The sequence below is a fragment of the Dama dama genome, chromosome 12 (assembly GCF_033118175.1).
Source record: "Dama dama isolate Ldn47 chromosome 12, ASM3311817v1, whole genome shotgun sequence".
Taxonomy (NCBI): Eukaryota; Metazoa; Chordata; class Mammalia; order Artiodactyla; family Cervidae; genus Dama; species Dama dama.
In genome coordinates, this window is record NC_083692.1 from 86168881 (window position 1) to 86183568 (window position 14688).

General features: G+C 47.7%; 1 protein-coding gene across 1 annotated transcript in view; it reads left to right on the forward strand.

Moving 5' to 3' along the window:
* ITGA11 (integrin subunit alpha 11) overlaps window positions 1-14688 on the forward strand; it is a 133551-nt gene that overhangs the window by 30210 nt on the left and 88653 nt on the right. Inside the window, exon 2 of the mRNA XM_061157988.1 lies at window positions 9215-9326. Within this exon, the coding sequence (XP_061013971.1) occupies window positions 9215-9326 (112 nt within the window). The remainder of the gene's footprint in view (window positions 1-9214; window positions 9327-14688) is intronic.

Genomic DNA, 14688 nt, shown 5'->3' on the forward strand with positions numbered 1-14688 from the left:
AAAGATGACTGCATTGCCTGGACCCATACTAAGGCCTCCGTCCCTTTGATATCTGGGTGTGCCCAGAAGCCACAGCCAGGGAAGTAGGGCCCTGGGGCCAGGTCTCCATGGTTCAAGCAAGGAGAATGAGAGCTGGGCCTGGATAATGTAGAGCATTAGATGGCTGTTTTCTTCAGTTCTCCCCCTTTGGCTTGGGAATGCAAAATATAATCAGTTTTGCCTGGAGAGTTCCCTTCCTAAGTGTGTTTGGCTTCAGCCAACATTAAGATGAGCTTGCATTCCTCCACACGGCCTGGCCTCCAGTTCTATTTGCAGAGACTCAAGACAGATGCTCGCGTGTCAACAACTGGAAGCTGGATGTGTGTTTGCTCTAGAGAATCTCTCTGACGTGTGCCGGGGTTGGGCCTCAGGTAGAAGGGAGTAGAACCCTCTCATTTGACAGAGGGGAATACGGAGGCCCAGAAAGGCATAGTGACTCTCCGTGGATACTAGGCAAATCTAGCAACAAAGCTGAGATTTGAATGCAGATCACCCTGAGCCCTGGTCCAACCCTTGCAGGGCTTCTTTTTGAGCTCTGTGACATGGAGAAGGCAATGGCACCCCACTCCAGTACTCTTGCCTGAAAAATCCCATGGACGGAGGAGCCTGGTAGGCTGCGGTCCATGGGGTCACTAAGAGTCGGACACGAGTGAGTGACTTTACTTTCATGTTTCACTTTCATGCATTGGAGAAGGAAATGGCAACCCACTCCAGTGTTCTTGCCTGGAGAATCCCAGGGATGGGGGAGCCTGGTGGGCTGCCGTCTATGGGGTCGCACAGAGTTGGACTCGACTGAAGTGACTTAGCAGCAGACATGCAGGCAAGTCTGTTGGCTCACCCATGTGGCTGCAGACTCTGAAGACCACAGGTCATGTCTTATCTGACTTGGTGTCCCGGGTTCCCAGCATGAAACCTGGAGCATCATAGCCCCAAATTAGACATTTGTGGAATTGAAAGATTGTAGAGAAGGGTTATATGGAGGGAATGGTGGTGAATAAAGACGGGCATGAAAAAAGAAAAGCTCATGACCTTAGGTAGATCCCCACCCCTTTTCTAGCCTGAGTTCTTTCACTGATAACAGCAAGGGTCTTAAATACAATCAGGTGGTTCTCAAACTATGTTCCAGGACACCCTAGGGTTCAAAGAACTGACTTAGGACTGTTCCTGCAGGTGGGGGCTACTCCTTGTCCACTGTCCCCAAGTCCAGGCTCAGCTTCCTGTGTCTGCTTTTTATGTACAGATTTTGTTCTCAAAAGGTAGGATTCACTGCCAAAAAAAAAAAAAAAAAAAAGTTTTGATCCCTCTAGGCTATTTGATCTTTAAGATCCCTGCTTGTTCTTAAGAATAAAATCCTAATAAGTGACCCTTCCCTGATAACACATTTGTTGCACACCATTTTTGACCCTGTGGTAAATTGTCTGAGGTGGGGGACTGGGTTTCATGTCCCATGACCATGAGACAGGGAGAAAGCGAGGTGCAGAAGGGCCCTGAGCCCTAGAATTGATGCTGGGATCCATGTGTCTGTTGCTCCCGTGTTGGCCATTCCTGTGTCCTGATGAAGCCCAGCTGTGAGTCTCGGCGCATGACTCGGGAAGGCGAGATCATGACCCGCTTGCTAGGCCACACTGCTTCCTGACGGGCTAGGTCCAGGCCTCCCTGTAAGCTCTTGAGAAGGGAATGACTGAGTTACTACCCCAAACACCATGAGTCCCCAGTAGGTGACTCATGTTCTGCCTCCTCCCTGACTGTCCACCATTTAAGAGCCAGACTGAGTCAGTTACCAATTGCTACAATAATGCTATGTAACAAATAATCCCCCCACCCCGCCCCCACCAAATCTGAATGACACAAATCACTATATAGTTCACTTGTCTGGGTCAGCTGGACGTCCAGCTGACCTGAGCTAAGCTCAACAGAGAGGCCAACTGGCCTCACAGGGCTTGCTTGTACTTGTGAGTGGATAGCTGACCCCAGCCAGGTATGGTTATGGACTTCAGCTCCAAGTGTGTCTCCTCCTTTTTCTGGGATTTGTGGGCCAGCCTGAGCGAATACTTCTCACACTGATGCCGGAAGTGCGAGAGCAAGCAGAAACAGACAAGGTGTTGACGTCCTAAGATCTCAGATGGAAACTGGCAAGCTTTCATTTCCGCCTCATATAGCTCAGCCCAGAGTTAAGCGGGGAGGTGTCGCAGGCTTTGTTTATTGTTTTTAGGTGGAGCTGAACCTTCTGTTTTAGTGCAACACGTTTTACTGAGCATCTCTGTGTGCCAACCCCTGCAAGTGGGAATAAAGAGATAAATGAAACCCCGTCCTTGTCTTCACATGGCTTGGAGTCTTGGAATGGGGAGAAGTGTGGAACTCGTGACACTCAGTGTTTACTTTTATTTTTTTATTTACTTATTTGTTGGCTTCACTGGGTCTTCATTGCTGTGCGAGGACTCTCTCTAGTTGTGGTCCGTGGGCTTCTCATCGCGGTGGCTTCTGTTGTTCCGGAACACAGGTGTGTAGGCTCAGCAGTTGTGGCACCCAGGCTTTAGTTGCTCTGGAGCAGGTGGGATGTTCCCAAAGCAGGGATTAAACCCATGTCCCTTGCATTGGCAGGCGGACTCTTAACTCCTGAATCACCAAGGAAGTCCCACTGCTCAGCCTTGAGTTTTAACTTCAACATTTAACTATTCTCTAAACCACTCCATAAATGGAGGTGTAGGCAGAAGGAGGCTCACTGTCCAGTGTCATTCCCCTGATGCCCCAGCAGCTCTCAAGGGCAGGGTCCAGATTTCCATCCACTGGAAGCTTCCAGAGGGAAGGCATAGTTACTAGGTCTCCTGTGAGGGCTGCAGGCCCCCAAGGGCAGGATCCCCAGAGTCAGAGGGCTCCCTGACCTGCAGCCTCCTCCTCTCCAGTGGAGGCCTTCCTCCTCCAATGGTCAGAAGCCTCTCTGATAAGGGGATCACATTCTCCCCACTCCCCATCTCTTCTCTCATATCTCACTTACACCTTCTACAGGGACCTAGAGATGGGGAGGTGACTCAGGCCTTGCCAGCGATGCTCCCAAACCTAGCATTGCCTTCTTAGATACCTGTCTTTGAAACAATGGCCCCAAAGAAGAAGGAAAAGACAGCTGGGATGATGACAGAGCCAGAACCATCAAGTTTTTGGTATTTGGTGCAGCAGAAGCAGCAGCAATGCAGAGGATGAAAATCAGTCAGGCGTCTAGAGCTCATTCGACTCAGGCTGGAATGTGTGATTGTGTTTTCCATAGCAGAAGGAGGTCCACGTTACCATTTTTTACTTGGCCAGAGTCAGGGTCTTTTCTCCTGCCGCACCCCACTCCCACCACACCCCCCAGACTCCCTATCTGTGATTTGCTTTTAGACCTGAAGATTCCTGGGGCCCAAGTAAAACTGGGAACGGTGTTCTGATAATATTTCATGCTCCGTCACCCCCATCCCAGTTCCCACCAGCCAAGGCAAACGAAAGCTCTTGCTTACACAGGTGTGCCTGCAACCCAGAGCAGGACCCAGAGAATGAGCAGAGGCTTGGCAGATGGATGGTGCCTGAGAGATGGTCACTTTCGGGTTCCCCAGGATAGCTTCCTCCTGCTGTCAATTCTGGTGCTTCATCCAGACTTTCAAGGCCCTTGGGACTCTGGCTGCATCCTTCTAGCACACCTGGTCCTGTGTATTCCACCTATTGTGATCAGGGATGCACCTGTCAGCTCTGTAGTGAGCAGAATCTGAGGGTGTGGTTCCCAGGATGAGTGAGTTTTTAAGAAGGGGCAGGTGGGAGGAGGACCAACCTGGGTGAGACCACCACAGTGAGGAGCTCAAGTGAGCAGAGTGGGGAGGAAGGCTTGATGGTGGCAGGTAGGCTGGCGAAGGACTCCTGAGGCCTCCAAGGGCATCCTTCCACCTCCTAGCTACCTGCCTTCTTTGTGCTTCAGCTTCCTCACCTTTAGGGTGAGAATAATGATATACTTGCTTCAAAAGATTGTTTTGGGGTTTCCCTGGTGGTCCAGTGGGTAAGAATCTGCCTGCCAATGTCCAAGGGGACATCGTTTCGACCCCTGGTCCAGGAAGATCCCACATACTGAGAGGCAGCTAAGTCCATGTGCCACAACAACTGAAGCCTATGCACCCTAGATCTTGTGCTCTGCAACAAAGAGAAGCCACCGCAATGAGAAGCCCTCACAACTAGAGAAAGCCCCCATGCAGCAACGAAGACCTGGCACAGAAAAAAATAAATACATTTGAAAGTTGTGGTGAGGATTAAATACATTTAGCATAGTACCTGGTAACTAGTGAATTCTCTGTGCATGTACACTGGAATTTTTCTGATTATTATCTAAATGGTAGGGAACTGTCTGTACCAGTCAGACAGCTAGGAAGCGAACTAAGGAGAAAAAGGCCAACAGGTCCTGATTCTGTGAACAGGTTCTCAGAAGGTAAGAAATCCATCAGACAAGTCTCTCTGCATATTCCTAGTATACGGCAAGGGTAAAAAGATAAAAAGTCACTCCTGGATGTTGCCCTGAATAGCGTATAGCTGGAGGAGAGCAGTGAAGATGTGGAAACTCCTGTCATCTACGATAGAAAGCAACAGAGGCCGTGAGCCACCCAGAGGAATGTGGCTCTGAATGTTGTAAAGAGGTGACATCAGAGCTAAGCCTCGATGCTTGAGAAGAAGGGAAGAAAGGCCTTCAGGCAGGGTGGATGGCATGGGCAAAGGCACTGGGGCAGCTCAGACAGCAGGGAAACTTGATTCCGTTCCAAGATCTGCTGAGTACTTTCCATGGACAAAGCACTGCCACAGATTAGTTATTGCCTTCAATCTTGTCACCCACACATTGAGGCTGGTATTATTATTCCCATTTTATAGATGGGTAAACTGAGGACAAGAAAGGCGTAGTCCCTGGCCCAGGGTCAGCCATTAGTGAATGAATGTTGGAGCCAGGCTTCTAACAAGCCCCCCACCTGGAACTCAAGACCATGCTTTGTCTAGGCCTGGCTTCGCCCTCAGAGAGTCTGGCAGGAGAGCAGGAAGAACCAGGCCATTCCTGACACCTTGGCCCAGAAAGGCTGTTCTCTTCTCCTTTGATGGCCCCGCATTCACACTATGAACTCCTGCCTCTGGGCCACCTCGCTGATTCCTGCACATCACCTTTCAAGGCCAGGTCATATGTCCAGAGGCTTCCTGACACCCTGGCCCACAGCTGTCTCTCCCAACCCTGGCACCCAGGTGGCCACCTTGCACTTTCTCTCTTCGAGGTTTCCTCAGGTGACTCAGCCCCCACCTCGGTGCTGGGTCCAGCAATCACTTCCACAGACCCCATCTTGCCTTCATGGTGCCACTGTCCTGGTGGGGAGATTAGACTAGTCAAATGATCACACCTGCTCTGTCTCTCCCAACCCTGGCACCCAGGTGGCCACCTTGCACTTTCTCTCTTCGAGGTTTCCTCAGGTGACTCAGCCCCCACCTCAGTGCTGGGTCCAGCAATCACTTCCACAGACCCCATCTTGCCTTCATGGTGCCACTGTCCTGGTGGGGAGATTAGACTAGTCAAATAATCACACCTGCTCTGTATAATTACTAACCAGGTACTTCTAAAGGAGGAGCCGCGGGTCACCTGTTAGTGAGTTCAAGGGGGGGTTGAGATCATTAGGCAAGATCTGATGTAATAATGGTGGAGTGAGGGTGGTCAGGGGAACTCCTGGGGAGGTGGAAGAATGGGACATGTGTGCTGAGATCTGAAAAGATCAGATCAGAACTTCTCTGAGAAGTTCATCAGAGAGGCTCTGGCAGACGAAATAGCATGTGCAAAGGCCCCAAGACAGAAGGAAGCCAAGTGTGTCTAAAGAGAGCAGAAAGAGAGCCCTGGGGCCTGGACCACAGGAAGCCAGAGGAAAACTTGACAAGAGGCTAGGGAGGCTCAGAGGGCACTGGGGCCAGGTGGGGACTTTGGATTTTCTCCCAAGACCCCTGGGAAGCTACTGGCAGCAGTGGGGGTGGGCCTGGGAGAGGGTGGAGTGGCCCCGCATCGATGCTCAGCTGAGCCTCCCTAAGCTGTAGCGCACACTCCCCACGGAGCTGCCGAGCCCACAGGAGGTCTGGGCGTGTGTCGGCCAGCACGCCTTGGCAGCTGGGACTGGGACTACCCCACCTGGGGACAGGTCGGTGGCCTCCACCTTGGCCTGGAGTAGCGGGCTTGAGACCCAGTGATGCTCGGGCTCCGTGCTGTGGATTCAGTGCTTCTTGAGACTGGCTGATGCTTCTTCAAAAGAAAGATAAGCTTCTGAGAAAGGGAGCAGCAGCTGATGTAAGTTTGGCCACGGTCCACAGGAGAGCAGCCCAGGAATTGTGGCTTTTTTCCCCCTCTGTCATCAATATCAAGGGCAGCGAAGTGGCCAGCTGCCCAACCAGGCTCCCGGAGTCTCTGCAATCAGCCTGCTGATTCCCATCAGAAACAATTTTGTTTTCTTTTGCTGGTGTTTGGGGTTCATAAGTCTCTGAGAAGAGTACATTCCCTGAGAATGAAAGCTATCCGCCATCAGGGGAGCAGTCCAGAGATCTTGTCAGGAGACAAGGTCAGGGTGTCAGACTTGACATCACTTTTAGGAAATCCGTACACGGGTTGGTTCGTTTGGTCAGAAGCAAATGCCAACTTGAGGAAGAATCCAGCACTTTGTAACTTAATGCCCCAGCCTTGAGAGTGTTTGTCCTCTCCCTGTGGCCAGATTTCGCTAATCTTGTCCCAGGGGGTTGGGGGTGTGGGTACTGGGGGAGATAGGACCTGTCCTAGACGGAGCCCCCCCCATAGTGAGTGGAGGAGCACAGGGCCGCTGCCTCCTCTCCCATCTGCTGACCCCAACCAAACCCAAAGACATAGGAGGTGGGACCTGAGGGCAAGAAAGGAGACCCCTTTCTCTGAAAAGAATTTTCCTGCACCCAGAGGGTCCTTCTCTGAAAAGCTACTCTCCCCGGAGTAACACAGAGCCTGGTGCCCCAAGCAGTCTGATCATGGATGTGCTCTAACCTCTTCCCAGCCAAGTGATTTGGGGCAAATTAGCCTCCTGCAGATATGATATCTATTTCACCGGGCTGGTGTGTGATTTAAATAAGTAATATAGAAGTACTGGTTAGATACCTAGAATATGCCAGGAATATATCACTGCTCAGTAAATATTTTTCCTCCTGTTCCTCATTGAGGGGAGAGAGCATCCCAGACAAATGCAGGTCCTGGTCTCTAAGCATTCTATCAGTGTCTCCTGACCACTGACCACGACCTAGATCTTGATTCAAGGCGCTAAGTATATGACACTGAGCTGTGTCTCTCAGCACTTAGAGGACATAAGAATATTATGAAATATCAGCTGTGTGACAACAAACAGATAACTCTGTAACATGTTAGGGATAAGTGCTGTGAAGACAAATGAAGAAGGGAGATTAGAGTGACAGGGTGTCCTGGTGATGGACAAGATGACATTGAAACAGGGGCCCTAATGATGTGAGGGAGTGAGCCCTGCTAGTAACTCAGGGAGGAGCATCCAGGCAGAAGGAAAGGCAGCCAGGGCAAAGATGCTGAGCGAGGACAGGTCTGACACATTCAAATAACAGGAAAGGGGACAGTGTGACTAGAGCAGAAGAAAGGGGGGCAAGAGTAAATGAGGGGCAGAGGGAACCAGGTGGCATTCCTTTGGGGAATCACAGGGCCTGGCAGGTAAGGAGTTTGGCTTTGACTGTGGGTTGGCAGGAAACCGATGGAGGGTATGGAGCTGGAGTCACAGGATCCAGCAGGTCTTGGAGGGATCCTTCTGGCCATGTTCGCCCAAGAGGCACTGATAGTGGAGAAGACCTTGAAGACACAATGTACACTCTTGACTTCACTGGCCCTCACCTCCTTGCTGGCCTGGGAGTGGTGGGGTGGGTCTGGAGTTCCTGACTGCCGGGGATGCCTGCCTCTGGCTCAGGGTCCCCTCACTCTGCTGGGCTTGGGTACAGGAATGGGAGGACAATGGACCACCCGGGGACATTTCCAGGGGGCACCAGGGAGCCAGATAAAGTGTTTCCCCTGCAGTCAGGGCATGTGTGTGGCCTATGCATGTATGTGTGTTTGCACGTCCATGCATGGGCATGTGTGCATGCAATATGTGCCTCTCTGAATGTGCGTACATGCATGTGCATGTACCATTTCTGGGACAGTGTTGGGGAGTTCCGCTTCTTCTTTGACCCCTCTCTGTCCACCGCACAGGTAACACCAGTGTCTCTGTCTCTGCTCTGTGATGTGCCTACATTGGTCAAGGACCAGTGATCCTTCATCCCCCTGTGCTCACCTGACCAGGCTGATAAGTCCGTTCGTGGCTGGGCTTTGTAAATAAGGCAATAATGGTTAACACATGAGAGGAATGGCAGTGATATTCTGTCTGCTGTGCTCTATTAACTGTTGTTGTGGTTCAGTCACTAAGTCGTGTCCAACGGCCCCAAGGCTTTCCACTAGGCAGAGTCAGTTCATTGACCACCTAGGGGCCAAGGTGAAAGGGCTTTACAGGAGTCTCCCTGCTTTGCCTTGGCTGCTCCAGCTGAGCAGTGGCTCTGGCTGAAGCCAGGTGGAGCTTTGCAGGTGGATTCAGAAGGAGACGGTCAGCCAGCAGCACTGGAGCCATGGCCACTAGGACCCCAGGCCTGGCTGGGGCAGAGCGGGTGGCAAGAGAGGTGGGAAGTCAGCTCCCTGACTACTTAGCAGTCGGAGGTGAGAGAAGGGAGAAGGAGGAGAGGGGAGGGGAAAGACAGAAGAGAAAAAAGACATGCAAGAGGAGACCAGCAGAAGTTAGAAGCAGAGTTAGGAAGGAGTGATGGAAGAGGACAGGGACTGTCCCTTCCTTGTGAGACCAGGGATTCTTTGGGAGAAGGACAAGGTCAGACCTGCCTGGTCTCTAGGAGGAGGCTGTGCCTCCCCTATCAGATTGGCTCCCCCAGGGCAGGGGCTGGGCCTCTCCCATCAGATTGTTGGCTCCCCAAACAGGGTCTGTGTTAACCAACACTGGGGGCTTCCCAAGGATAGGGGTACATACTCCACCCACAGCCAAGACCCTCCAAGGTAGGTGATCTGCTGGGGGTTGCCGGTCACAGCCCTGGGATCAGGACATCTGCCTGCCTGACCTCTCTCCTCCCCTCTCAGGGTTCACGGCCACCTTCAACATGGACACCAAGAAGCCCCGAGTCATCCCGGGCTCCAGGGCCGCCTTCTTTGGCTACACAGTGCAGCAGCATGACATCAGCGGCAGGAAGTGGTGAGTGAGAGCTGCCACCCCTCCCCCACCCCGCTTCATAGCCCCGCACCTCCCCCAACCCCGGCCCCCCATGGGCTGACAGCACAGGCCCTCACATGCAAATACCCCCCTTCCCAGGGACTTGACTTCCTGTCCTGGCAGGTCAGGAGATGCCTAGGATCCGCCCTGTCTATGAAACCATGAGCATCCCCTTCATAGGCCTCCATCTTCTCACCTGAGAAATGGGAATGAACACCCTCTTTCTCCTGGTTATGGGACAGCACAGGCAGCAGGCACCAAGAACCAGTAATCACCCCCTCTCATCCCCTCTCAGGGCCCCAGGGTCCCATCAGTGGGGGTAGCACTTCTGGTTGTGGCTGTTGGGAGAGGTGTGGAAGGTGGGGAGTCTCTGCAAGGATGGATGTGTGTGCTCAAAGCTGAAACACAGGCCACAGTGGGGCAGAGGGAAGAAGTGAGAGAAGGCTAAGTGTGGGAAAGGGTCAGAGAGCCCATGGACCTCTCTGGGGCGGGGGCAGTCAGGAGGCGGGAAGGGTCAGCCTCCTATTTCTAATATAACTTAGTTGGTCTATATTTTACATGTTATATAATCAAGTGTCAATTCAGTGATTTCTTCTGAAATTTACCAAGTTGTGCAGCCAACGCTACAAAATCAGTTGTAGGATTTGTAGGACATACCCCCCATTTATTTAAGAATGTATTCCAATATCAAACAGCAAGGTTCAGCAATGTAAAACCACAATTACTTTTGTACCAACCCAATAGTATCTCATGGTGGGTTTAACTGGCATTTCTCTAATGACTAACAATGTTGAGTAACTTTTTGTGAATTTATTGGCCATTTTGGTATCCTATTTTATGATGTGTCTGATTCAGTCTTTTGCCCATTTTTAAAATTGTGTTGTGTATTTTTCTTAATAATTTATAGAACTTAAAAAATATATATATTCTATATACAAATCCTTTGTCAGAGAAAAGCACTGCAGAGAACTTCTCCCTGTCTGCAGCTTGCCTTTTCATTTCCTTAATGGTGACTTTTTATGAACAGAAGTTCTTTAATAAAATCTAATTTATCACTCTTTTTGTAGTGTCTTGTGTATCCCGTTTAAGAAATGTTTGCTTCTCTTAAGATCATGAAGATACTTTCCTCTTTTTTCTTCCAGAAGTTTGATGTTTCTATTTTCTCATTTAAGTCAGTGGTTCATCTCAAATAAATTTTTCTGTGAGATGTGAGGTAAAGGTCAAAGGTGGTTTTTTTTTTAATTTAAAATATGGATATCCAGTTGATCTAGCACCATTTGTTAAAAGACTATTTTCCCACTGAATTGTAGTGTCATCTTTGTTGAAAATCAGGTGACCCCTATATGCATGGGTCTATTTCTAGCCTCTATTCTAATCTATAAAATAGAAAGCTGCCTTGGTTACTGTAGCTTCAAAGAAAATCTTAAAGTTAGGTAATGTGAATTCTTCACACTTGTTCCTCTTTGACAAGGTTGTTTTGGTTATACTAGATCTTCTGTGTTTTCCTATGAATTTTAGAATCAGCTTGTCAATTTCCCCTCATCAAACTTGCTGACATTTTGATTGGGATTATGTTGAATTTATAGATCAATTTGGGGAGAAATGAAGTCTTACTGAGTCTTCCAGTCTATGAACATGTATATCCCTTCACTTACTTAGTTTTTAAAATTTCTCCTCTTAATAGTGCTTTGAAATTTTCGGTGTAAAATTCTTGCATATCTTTTGTTACTTTGATTCCTAGGTGTTTGGTATTTTGTGCTAATTAAAAGGGACTGTTCTTTTTTAAAATTGGAATGCTTTTATTTCATTTTCCAATCTTTTGCTAGTATAGTAAAATACAATTGACTTTTGTGTATTTACATTATATCCAGCAACTTTACTATACTCATTTATTTCTATAGTGTATCTGTAGATTCTTACGTATTTTTATGTATACAAGCAGATCATCTGAAATAATTGTAGTTTTATTTCTTCTTTTCTAATCTTTATAGCTTTTGTTTCTGTTTCTTGCCTAATTGCAGTAGCTAGGATGTGCAGTTCTAGGTTGAGTAGAAGTTGTAATACCAAATGTGCTTTTCTTATTTCCCTTGTTAAAGGGAAGACTATATTTCATAATTAAATAAGATGTTAACTATAGTTTATTGATTTGTTTGTTGTAGATATTATCAGATTCAGGAGGTTTTCTTCTATTCCAGTTTTCTGAGGTTTATTTGTGTGTGTGTGTATAAATAGTTATGGAATTTTATCAGATTTTTTTTTTCTGCAAAGATTGAGATGTTATGTGGTTCTTCTTTGTTCTGTTAGTAATGTTAATTATATCTCTAGATTGATTTTTTTCAATATTAAGCCCAATTTTTATTCCTGGGATAAACTTTACTTGGACACCATGTATTCATGTGTGTTTGTGTGTGTGTGTATGTGATTCTATTCATGTCATATTCCCAGGAGCTTTGTTTCTATGTATATTGTATACCTCACATATTCATGAGGTATACTGTGCAGCTAAATGCACGCAATGTATTCTTTTTTTAAAAATTTTTTTACACCCAATGTATTCTTAATTACATATGTTTTATTTTGTAATTCCTAAATTTCTGTTTGATTTTTTAATAGACTCTAATTCTATTAAAATAATCTTTCTTCCATTTGTCCAACTTTTACTCTATTTTTTAAAAACATATTAATAGCAGTTATTTTGAAAGCCTTCTCGGCTGACTCCAATATCTGGGTCATCTCTGGCTCTGTCTCTAGTGACTGTTTCACCTTATGGTTACCAGTCACTTTTACCTGATTCTTTGCCTGTTTAGTGTATATTTTTTAATTCTATGCAGAATATTGTGACTAGTACACAGTAGAAGCTATAGATTGTGTTACCCCCCTTTAGATAATGCTACATTTTGTTGTGATAGGCAATTAGAACACTGGTGAAACCACCTAGAATTTACCACAGCTTGGTTTGGGCCTTGGTTAGGGCAGGTATCATCTAGTTTTGCCCTCACTCCTAGGGTGCTTCCCTGACGGTTCAAACATTAAAGAGTCTAACAGCAATGCGGGAAGATCCCCTGGAGAAGGGAATGGCTACCTACTCCAGAATTTTTGCCTGGAGAATTCCATGAACAGAGGGGACTGGCAGGCTACAGTCCTTGGGGTCACAAAGAGTTGGACACAACTGAGCAATTAACACTTTGTTTCACTTACTCCTAAGGTGCAGTCTTTACTCCTAGGGCATGAATTTGGGGGATCTCAACCGAAAGCCCACAGCATTCATTAAAATGTATTTTTGACTAGGCATGAACCCCAACATTTCCCAAGTACTGGGAAGCCCCTAAAATCTCTGTCCCACTTCTCTGATAAACTTTTCAGAGTCTCACACCATACGCGCACAGCTTATGGGTCAGCCAAGGCCCCTGGGGGAAAACGTTAGCAGAGTTTGAGGGCCTTTTTCTCTGCTCCCACCAAATCCTGGTCGTTTTTTCAGTCCCTGTTCCAATCCCTGTTTCCTCCACCCAGCGAGTCTGCGGTTCTGTCTGGACTCTCCGCAGTTTCCTACTGCAGTTGCCTGTGCCGCAGCAGGGAAGTACCCTCCACGAGAAAGCAGAGTGGGTGTGGGTTTAATGCCTGTGCTTCCCTTTATTCAAGTATTGAGCTCTGTATTGACTGCTGGCTGGTGCCTGAATAGAATTGTTTCATATATCTTATCTAGCTTTCATAGTTGTTAATGGCTGGAATTCAAAGTCCTCTTTCATATTCTTTAAACAACTTAAATATCACTTCCCCTGAGAAACCTTCTCTGACCATCCCTTCCCATCACTAGATTAGTTGTACCCATCGAAATATATATTTTCTTATTATAACATGTATCAGATGGATAGTAACTGTCTGCTTTATTGTCTTACAGAAATCAGGGGTATGATGCTCAAAAGAACATACATTGAAAGATTGAATTAATGGTTTGAACCTCTCTCAGCCAGCCCAGACATAAAAGGCACATCATCTATATTCTTTTTTTAATATTTATTTTGTTGAAGTATAGTTGATTTACAATATACTGTTAATTTCTACTGTACAGGAAAGTGATTACAGCATCCATATCCTTGACATGGTATGAAGACTTAAAGATTAAATGGAACTGGCGTTTCTAAGACAGAATTTGTTTTGACCAATATTTGTTTACTAAGCTTCTGTTAATAAGTTTTACTAGACTCTGCAAAATCTTGGTTTTACTGGTCTGCAAAATCTTTAAGTCTTCATACCATGAAGACTTGGTTTTACTCTCAAATAACACACAGGCTAGTTGAAGAATTGACCCTAAAATCCTTGAAACAATTAAAAAACAATGCAAGACAAAATGCAACGTGATGTTAATTATGTTCATCTTTGTAAGACCAGTTTCTCCATGAAGGCTTTCTGGATCCTTCTCCTAGCCTAAAATGGCCTTCCCCTGCCCAAGCCCTATCTCTCTGATGGCCCGAATCACTATTTACCTTGTGTTGGAGTCACTTAGGCCCGTGGCTCCGCTCACTTATTGAATGCTCGTCTCATCTCCCTGTGCCTGTGAGCAGCCAGCCAGATGTCTTGCTCACAGCAGAAATTCAGCCAGAGTTTGCAAGGAGCAATCTCTGTGGCTGAAGTCTTTGGGAGGGACGAGGAGCACTGAGTGAGGTCTTGGAAGTTGGGCTCAGATGAGCAGAATGACACAACAGAATTGATGCAAGGTCGCTCTTGCTGGTCTGAGTGCTGCCGGAAGCGTCCTGGGAGACAGCTGCACTGCAGCCCCTGGACCCGAGCGTGTTTTCTGCCACAACTGAACTGAGAGATACAGAGAGGCCTTGGAGACCCAGGGAGCTGCACCTCCTGCAGAACAGACAGGAGCACTCAGGCCCTTTCAGGAATCCCTGTCCACACTTGCATGGACCCCGCTGCATATCCTACTCAGCGGCTTCCCCTTTCTTTCTCCCCTGACCCTCATTTTTCTCATCCTGTAGGCAGCATTCCAAGAGTTTTATCCAGATGTAAGGCCCTGTGGATGTTAACAATGGGACCTCTCTTTGGTCAGTGTTGGTGTCATTCTGTGGGACACTGGCTGGCAGTCATGCACAGGGATGGTTCCAGTAGTGCCTGTTGTTTGATGTCCATGGAATTCTCCAGGCCAGAATACTGGAGTGGGTAGCCTATCCCTTCTCCAGAGGATCTTCCTGACCCAGGAGTCTAACCGAGGTCTCCTGCATTGCAGGTGGATTCTTTACCAGCTGAGCTACCAGGGAATCCCTAATAATGGGAAAAGAGAGGTCAATATCAGTGTCATTTGTGGGATACCAGCTGGCAGATACACACAGGGACGACT